Source organism: Amblyomma americanum, chromosome 1 (assembly GCF_052857255.1).
Source record: "Amblyomma americanum isolate KBUSLIRL-KWMA chromosome 1, ASM5285725v1, whole genome shotgun sequence".
NCBI lineage: Eukaryota > Metazoa > Arthropoda > Arachnida > Ixodida > Ixodidae > Amblyomma > Amblyomma americanum.
In genome coordinates this window covers 65,875,442-65,884,733 of record NC_135497.1, presented here as the reverse complement: position 1 = coordinate 65,884,733, position 9,292 = coordinate 65,875,442, and the positions used below count along the sequence as shown (strand labels likewise).

Below are 9,292 nucleotides of genomic sequence, written 5' to 3'. Positions count from 1 at the left end.
TCACCTCTGTTGCTCGCCTTATTTAAGGTGTGCCTCCGCTCAATAGAATTCAGCTACAGTCAGCGCTCGTGCCGTGTCAAGGCCTTCTTGCGTGATTGCATGTTTTTGCGCTGCTCCGTTCCCTTCGTTAAAAAAAGACAGCGAAATTACAGCACTAAACTTTCACAGCAAAGAGCCCATGCTCTTACTGCCACAAGAGCTGTAGGAAATATTGAAATAGATGTGGAAGAAGTGAAACACAAGTTAGAGCAGCCTATCGCAGAGTTGCATTTGGTACCTTGACGCGCCTAACATAGCTTCCCAAATAATGTCACAGAGGGTGAGAAAAATAGGAAGAACTTTCCCCCAGAAAGCGGGTGCAGTATGTGCTTCGAGCCGTGGTTTTAGCAAACGTTTGCTGTGCGATGTCAGTGGAGTTTAGAGACCCCAGGCAGTCTAAATTCATCCGTAGCCCCTCACTACGGCGTCGCTCATAGCCTTTCATGTGTCACTTCGAGACTAAGCCTCACAATTCCTTTTGCTTGGAAAGAAAAGAGAAACAGTAGTGGCCTTTGGGCAGTATAGCGCCTGCTGTGCAGAATCTCTTAAGCTTTGTCCATGCACTTATCGCAACTGGTAACCGCGTTCGGCGGCGTCACAGGCGACCATGCAAAGGGTCGCTAGAGCAGGCAGTCCACGCGAATTCAGTCTGCGGCGGCGCGCTAATGAAATGGTCACGCGGTCGGGATGGCGGCGCTTGGCGGAGACCCCCGCCAACGTCGCTTGAGAGGGTTGCCGGAAGTCCCTCATTGCGCCGCTGATGATTCCAAGACGCCGTATAAATTGTTTCGCAAGGACAGAAAGCACGAATAAGCAGCTGACGCCAGCAGCGCCTTTCGTGGCGCGCAGAATGCACTCAGCCGGGGCCCGTAACAACGAAGAGGACGGGCGAACGCGGTCTGATGGCTGCGGCAGATGCCGGTGACAGGAAGACGCGTGCGGAGGGCCTGCTAGCTCGCGTGGGCAGCGGATGAAAGGAACGTCTGATCGGCGGCTCCGGGCGTAAAGGCGGCCGGCCACCTTATGGAGGACTCGTGGGCGGGACGGCAACTCCCGCACGGCCCCAACATGGGTGGTGTGGGACCACTTTTCTACGTCGCATTCGCGCTTCTCCTGGTCCTAGGAGTCGTCGGAAACCTGTCCGTGGTCCTCATGGCCTGCTGTTACGCTCGCTTGCGAACCCCAGCCGGCCTGTACGCCGTCAACGTAGCCGCGGCGGATTTGCTTTTCTGCGTTTTCGGCATCCTGCTCGACCCCGTCTCGGTGCTGCTGCGCCGCTGGCCTTTCGGCGAGGCTCTGTGCTACGCGTGCTCCTTCTCCGAGCACCTGGGCGTGTTCGTGCACGGCTACACGCTCGTCGTGGCGGCTGCTCGCTTCGTCGCCGGAAGGCACCCCAGGCCGAGCCACCTCAGCAACCTCGGCGTCTGGTTCCTGGGCGCTGTCGTGTGCATGCCGCACGCGCTTTTCGTCGATTCGCGCGCTCTCGCTGTCCACGGTCAGTGCGTCGTCAAGTGGCCCGCGACGGTGAGGACGCCGGAGCCGTTCGTCTGTTTCGCCGCTCTCGCCGCGTCGCCGTTCTTCTTGGTGACGGTGCTGTACATCTGGCTCCGGATGTCCCCGTGGCGAGGAGTCGCGGGCCGGTCGGTCGTGCGGAGGGCGAGCCTCGTGCGCGTCTTCTGGCTCATGGCGCTGCTCCTGCTGCTTTGCCGGACGCCGCTGCACGTGACCAGGTGCCTGGCCGGCGTGTGGACGGCTCTGCGGGCCAGCGCGCACCTCACCGTTGTGATCCTCGCCACTAGGGCCGTCGCCGCCGCTGCCGTGTGCTTCACAGCCGCTTTCTTCTTCGACCTGAGCGCCAAGCAGCTGGCCAGAAAGTCCAGCCACGCACCCCCGGCGGTGTCCAACAACGTCTGAGCTGGAAATCTGTGCCCTGCTGCTTCCTCAAGAGGACAGTGCCGATTACCTGTTCTCCCAAGATAAGGAACGAAATGTTGCGGTGAAAAATGCTTACAATGAGCTCTGATCAAATGTGCTGATTATCACAGGGTCGGTTGTGTACTGCACCCTGCGAAGGTTCAAGCAGATAAGCTGCACAACACGTCAGCAGTGCAAATGATGTACTTTCTGCGCTGCTTGCCAGTGCAGCAAGCGGCATTTACGCGAGCGAGATGCCGTGTTCTTCCATTTCAGTTGTGCGAAAGCTGAGAATGCCCTTCATGTAATATCTGCAGGGCGCTGGTGGTGGTGAGCGCTTGTTGTGAGCGGACAGCAAATAATTAATAAAATTGAGCTGAAAACAAAATTCGGGCAGGACGGGAATCAAACCCAGGACCTTCGGATAGCTAGACGGGCACGCAAACCATAGGAAGGCTTTTTTATTTATTGCCTTAATTTCACAAAACAAAAGGCCTTGTTGGTTCAAGTAAAGTGTCTTAGAGGCATGTACTGATCGTTATGCGAGTAATTATGAGTATGCTGATTATGAATAAGGTGTGTTGTGTCTTCTCCCACCTTGGTCCTCGTTTTTGGCGCTAACTACATCTTGACAGGCACGTAGCCAGAAATATTTTTCGGGAGAGGCCTAAGGGAATTTATTGTATTCCCTCCCCGTAAGGGGGTGCATGGTTAAGAAGAAACTGCTAGGAGGACAGGTGGGGGGAGGGGTTGAGTTCGGTCCACCCCCCCCCCCCCCCCCCCCCGGATACGTGCCGGGTGGGTAGGCTATGCGAACGGGACCCGATGACGCTATTGCGTTCTGCTCTTAAAGGCGAACCTTAAGCCTCCATTTTTTTTCTGCTTCACAGGTTCTACCACTATACCGATACGACCCATGCATTTAATTATGTGCGTATCCCAACGATTAGGCCGCTAAAACATGGCTGGTCGTGAAGTTGGGGAAATGCCAGCACTTTTCGAAACGACGTAAAGGCAGCACAAGAGCGGACGATATATCATGTGCTCACTGTGTTCAAATACTTAATCTGTCCAGCGCAATCAGCGAGCAGTTTAACCGCTGGAAACCGCTACAACACTGTAAACAGTTAAAAAAACTGCAAAATATGATCAGGAGATCATATTTTGCTGCGCCGCTACGTAATGAACTCAAACGCTCCTAATTGCGCCTGACGCCTTAGCCCTGCGTTAACGCGTAGAGCGCCACTGCGCTGAAGTAACCTAGTCCGTTATCAAGTGCACCTTCTTTCGATGTGTTTCAACTCTGCTACAGGTACATTCGTGAGCAGAAGCGGAGAGACCACGCCAATTGCGATGATTGCGATTTTTCTGCGTATACGAAGGCGTCCCTGGCAGAAGTGTGGGGGCAGACTGGCTAACATGTTTGGTCTGGCGCCCTATGCGTATCTTGAAGCAGGCACTGCATGGTCAGAAGGCGCTGGTACGCAGTTCTGTCAGTTCGCGTGGTCTCTCCTCTTTTGCTCAAGGGTGTACATATAACATGAAAAACTTCGTTTTTCGTAAGCGATATACCGCAACTTAAGGATAATGATACCGGTTACCTGTTTGCTTTCCTCAGTGCTCCGCAAATAGGTTTGGTTTGGTTTATGGAGGTTTAACGTCGCAAAGCGACTCAGGCTATGAGAGACGCCCTAGTGAAGGGCTCCGGAAATTTCAACACCTGGGGTTCTTTAACGTGCACTGACATCGCACAGTACACGGGCCTCTGGAATTTCGCGTCCATGAAAATTTGACCACCGCGGCCGGGATCGAACCTATGTCTTTCGGGCCAGCAGCCGAGCCCACTGAGCCACCGTGGCGGCTTCCCGCAAAAAGGAACACTTCTTCTAGTACTACAAAAAAATTGTGAAGACTGATTTGTGGAACCTTGCTTGGGACCCGGACTTGCAAACTGCCTCCGTTGTATGTGGCCCGCCAACGCACCGAAGTGCTCGTCCACACGCCAGGCGCCAATTTCTGCAAGAGGTTATCGCTCCGCGCATCCTTCTATTGGTAAGAAACTTGGACGGAATGCACAGCCGGTCATTTTTTTTTCACGGTGTCACGCGAGCGTTCAGCAAACGCTCGTAGAGCGCCACGCAACTAAGCGGAGAGGCGAAACGGAATGCACTTCGTGTGCACTCACATATGTTCGCCCGTTTCGGCACTTCACTTCGTCGCTGTACGACCGTTTGTTTGAAGCTCGCGTGATACTGGGATAACTTTCTTTGAATAATATGCGGAGCCATGTTCAAACGGACTGGTCCCGGAGCTGGAAAAGTGTTCGGTTCGTTTTTTTTTCTTCGTTTTCGTCTGGGCCTCAAACACCTTGTAGAAAGTGCTGAATACGGCTGATAAGTGAGGCAAAAATGAGGGTACTGTCGAAGTGACTTCGAATGAGGCTTGACAGTCGAGAACCCGGTCATCTAAACTGCGACTGCCAACCACGTACCTGTCGTTGTCACTTTAGTTGGATTGAGAGCGTTGACTCCGTACGCGTATGTGGTGCGTTTGTGTGCGCGCGCGTATCTTTAAACTCAGCGTAGAGCGTTGCTGCCTCTTGATGAGAAGCGGTATAGTGTGGACTCGGTGACAACAGCGCTAAGTATGGGGAACTTGCGCTGAAGTTCGCGGTGCCGATTGCAGCGCCATAACACACTGCCTAGCGAGAAGAGCAAGCAGTTTTGGGTAGTACTCTTAGTACTTTTCCGCGCCACCTTCAGGCGCTTATTGGCGTGAGCCTCCGCGCTCTGTCGAAGGCGCGCGTGCCGTGCGTCAGCTATCTGGGCTACGCCGAGAGAAGCTAGGCATTGAATGCTGTCAGCCAAACGCGGGCATCTAATCGCGCAGAATGTGTTCTCGCGTTTGCAGCGGCCCAAGCGGCTGACAAAAGCAGTTTTGAGTCACCGAATGGAACAACTGCAGTGCCACCTTGGCAGCGCAGGTTCCCCATAGCAGTTTGGCCGAGAGTAAGTACAGAGTGCGGAGAACGCTTCCACAACCGCCTGTGCAGACTTCTTGAAAAAAAGAAAGGGTGTTTTCGCTGCCCTGTCATTGATATAGTGACAAACGAGCCTGTGGGATAAAACGGTCTAAAGTTACTACGAAGCATTAGACAGGCATCACTGTACAATGGGCACTGCGTCACTGACGTGAGTTCCTTTCTTCCGGCTTTGTTGAGAGGCCAGGTGAGGAATTAATAGGTTTTGACACGCCCTCGGGCTTACCTTATACTTATGCTGCTGGATGTGACGCCAGCGCACATACATATCCGCCGTATCGCTGTCGCCCGTATTACTGCATGAACAAAGAATCAAAGATACAAAAGAAGGAGAGACCCCGGCTCAACGTTTAGCGACAGGTGAACGAGACCGAAGCATCCGCCATTGCTGGCGCGCCGCATTCGACAAGCCGGAGTGAAATGGAGGCCGCGCCTTGCACTCAAACATAGAGTTTCTTACTATTAAGTAGAGGGAAAGCTGGCGGCACTGCACCTGTGCCTCCATGGGCGCGCAAAGCATCATGGGGCGATGAGCTACTTGGTGCAGGACAGTAGGTTTTTTTCAGGAACACAGGGTGGCGTTACGGAGATGTCCCATTCCGAATCGACGGCGCCCTCCGTGAGCAGACGACTTCGGCGTAGAAGTAGTGTGTGCAAAAACTATAGTATCGAAAACGCAACAGAGCACGACGCCAATAAAAGGTTTTTGTTTTCCGAAATGCTGTGGAAAAACCTTTTAAGATGTTGAAAGGACATCTTTTTCGAAAACATATTTCTTTTTAAAAGTGCGCCTGTTAAGCACGAAATATTGGCTTTTGTAGTCTGCAATGCTTGGCCAATAGGAGAGCAAGCCATCGCTGATTTTGGGCAAACTTTGCATTTACGTGCTTTTCTGCTCGTTTGTTGCAATTTATAGACAAGATATTGAACGTCAGGACATTCTTGATTATTGAACAACGTTTGTTTTTTCATTATTTTTGGCCAAAAGTTGTAGTTCTGCAGTCGGTAGCTCTCCGCCCCATGATGTTTAGAGCGCCCATGGTGGTACAGGTGGTCTCGAGGAAGCTCCATGCAAACTCCCATAGACGGGGCGCCAGCTTTCCCTCTAGTTAATAGTAAGAAACTCTATGCACTCAAAACGCCTCGGACAGGCGCGCACAATTCGCGAACGCTGCGTTGCCATCGATTGCGAGTCAAGTCTGCGCGAGGTATTTTCTAGTAAGCTTAACGTTGTTGCATGAAACGGCGTCTCCGTCGAAGCCTAACTCATTCTTTTATCGCTTGCATTCATAGATTTTGGAAGAATAGAATAACAATTCATGGGTATGTATGGCTCTGCACGCACGTGGTTCGATGTTTGCCCAATGGAAACGTCCGTCAGCTCAGCCGCTTAAGTTTGATAACCTGTATTGCCCACGCCGGTGCATGCCAACGTGTTCGAGGAGCTGGATGTGTATACGAAGTGGACGGCGGCGCAAACAAGGACACCAACAAGAAAGAGACACCACATGCGCACACTACCAACTGTTTATTGCGCGGAAAGGTGGCATATTTAAACATTCAGCTCAAGCATGTGACGTCGCTTTTTTAAAAGAACAGTATTCTATTGGATATTTGTTTTCTGTGGATGTTGAAGATTTATTCTATTCAGTTCCGCATAGTGACCTGTTCAAATTCGTACGGGAGTGTATCGAATCTAATGGGGTCATTGCATTTCAGAACTCAGCTGGACTAAGTGTGGACAATTTTTTATCACTACTAGAATTTTACCTTAGGCCTACGTTTGTTTCCTTTGAAACAGAATGTACTTGCAGAGAAGAGGCATTTGCATCGGCTACTGTGTTGTCCCTGCGTTGTGTATTATATTTTTATCAACTATTGACCGTGCTTTAGCTTCTTACCTTGACAGTGGCCCAGTCCTGCGAATCTTTAGATACGTGGACGACTTCTTGGTGATACTAAAAAATACTAACTCTGCATTGACGCTCCCTAGCACATTGGAAAGAATCTCATCCGTTTTTAAACAACAAGGAAAAGTGCTGGCTTTTATTCATGAACTACCAGACAACAGCTTGCAATTTTTAGACATTAATATCAAGTTTTTAGAAGGGCGAGTGTGTTGGATGCATTCCCCACGAGCAAAAAAGGTAATGCTTCCGTACGGATCAGCGCACTCCCAGGCAGCTAAAAGGGCTATCGCTTCACTTTGCCTCGAGTCTGCATTGCTTAAGTCTTGGGCTCACACGGCTGGGGCTAGCTTCAACAATCAGATCGAAAGGCTTCAAATGGCTGGCTTCCCGTGCTCTGTCGTTTGCAGCGTAGCAGAGACCCTGCTTCAAGAATATTAAAGGCAAGAAGAAAAAATCCCATGCTAAGCCGAGATCGAGGCGACCACAAGTGGTCCCCTATATACACCGAGTGGCGCACAGCTTGAAGAAAGTTGCTGGCCGGTTCGACGTACCTGTCGTTTTCTCCGCGCCCAAAAAGCTGAGCTGGTTATGCTCGCGGATCAGCCAGAAAGATAAAGCTCTGTGCGAAAAGAGGCATGGCAAGAATTTCGTATCCTGTGCCGTCGGAGTGGTGTATGAAATCCCACTGACGTGTGGAAGGGTCTATATGGGCAAGACGGGTCGCTGCATTAACGACAGGGCACGGGAAGATGAGAAATCGCTAGAAAACGGAGGTGGGTCGAATTTGTCTCCTCATTGTAAAAAATGCAAGTGTGAGCCAGTGCTTAACGGAATAAGTATTCTGGGCAGGAGTAGCGATCAGGTGGCACGTGAAATTCTTGAGGCTTTTACGATTAAAAAGAAGTGAAGCACTTGTGTCAGCGACTCTTCGGTATCCCTCCGTAGAAATGAAGTTTCATTTCTTGATAGTTTTTTTGTGACATCTTGTTCAGTGCGACTTTTCAGCCCTCCTTTTCAAGCGGCCGTCTGTTCGTTTTCTTTTGTTTTTGTTTCTCGAAAATTTTTGTTATTGGTTTTATCTTTTTAGTGTTGTTTTTCGGTTTCTGACTGCCTTTGCTTCATTTGTTTGACTCTGCTTTTGCTACGATTGTTATTTGTTATGGGTTTTTTACTGTCTGACTGCTTTTGCTTCTCATGTATGACTCTGCTATTGCTACAATTGTGTGACACTGCTTTTGCTAAGAGATAGCCCTCTCCTTATAGTTTTTTATTTCATTTTATCAGAATCAGTTACCTTTTTCTGCAGGGGTTAAATTTTCTTGTTCGTTTTCCTAATGTTGCTGCTTTTTTCCACGTGCTGGGTTCGGAGCGATAATGCGACGTCACATGCTTGAGCTGAATGTTTAAATATGCCACCTTTCCGCGCAATAAACAGTTGGTAGTGTGCGCATGTGGTGTCTCTTTCTTGTCGGTGCCCTTGTTTGCGCCGCCGTTCATTTCATCATGCACCAACTCGCCCCTCAGGCCGTTATTCTGGATGTGTATACGTATATGTGCAGGCATTATGTCAACTCAATTTCAGTTTCAGTTTATTTGTTTCATTTTGATTTACAGTAACCGGAGCAAAAGGCAAAAGGCGAGAAGCCTGGCAAAGGCCTCTGCTTCGTATGCAGTCAGCAGACAGGCATCAGGAACATACATATGATTCCCTTTTTAGGGGACAAAGGGGCTAAAACAAGCAACACTGAAAGGCCATAAATGCTAGCAAAAAACAAGAACTACATATAGAACTACAAATAAAACAAGAACTACATATAGAACTACAATTGCGAATAATTGATTCCCTTTTTAGGGGACAAAAGGGATAAAACAAGCAACACTGAAAAGCCATAAATGCTAGCACGTGTCTCTCTTCATTTGTGTCCCAAAGTTCATGCTGGCCCAAATCATGGATTCATACCAACTGGCCCAGAAAAATGCCATTCTGTCAGTGGTTTGCCTCTTTCAAATTTGCCGGCGATGATGGATTTTTGCAATCCGAATCAAAACTGGCCATTTTTTGCATTTCTTAAGTACAGAAAATTTCAACATGCAACTAAAAATAAATCCCTACGCGTCTAAAAGTACGAATTTTCCCTGAAGGTAGCAGTACCAGTACCAATAAATATCAAGAAAAATTTCAGTCTCAAACTTTTACAACATATATCCCATTATCGCCCTGAAAAGCGTCCTTCTTGGAACGCCTAACTCTGAACAATGTGTGCGATAATTAACGAAAATGGATTCAGGTTCCAAAAAATTTTGTTTTTCGTTCAGCGGGGATGCAAACTGGCGGTTCTGGGAAATCGCAAATGCAACGTTTTCCACCTGTACTGAATAGGATTTTTTG

The 9,292-nt window shown here is 49.6% G+C and overlaps 1 protein-coding gene across 1 annotated transcript; it reads left to right on the top strand.

The window, feature by feature from the left end:
• The first annotated feature begins 874 nt into the window (after positions 1–874).
• LOC144112928 (somatostatin receptor type 4-like) lies at positions 875–9,222 on the top strand. Its single transcript, XM_077645764.1, has one exon. The coding sequence runs from the start codon at positions 1,063–1,065 to the stop codon at positions 1,951–1,953; it is 891 nt and encodes a 296-aa protein (XP_077501890.1). The 5' UTR covers positions 875–1,062; the 3' UTR covers positions 1,954–9,222.
• The last annotated feature ends 70 nt before the right edge of the window (positions 9,223–9,292 follow it).

What these genes read in the sequence shown, in the direction of transcription:
- LOC144112928 (XM_077645764.1), top strand. Translation starts at nt 1,063, where the DNA reads ATGGAGGACTCGTGGGCGGGACGGCAACTCCCGCACGGCCCCAACATG.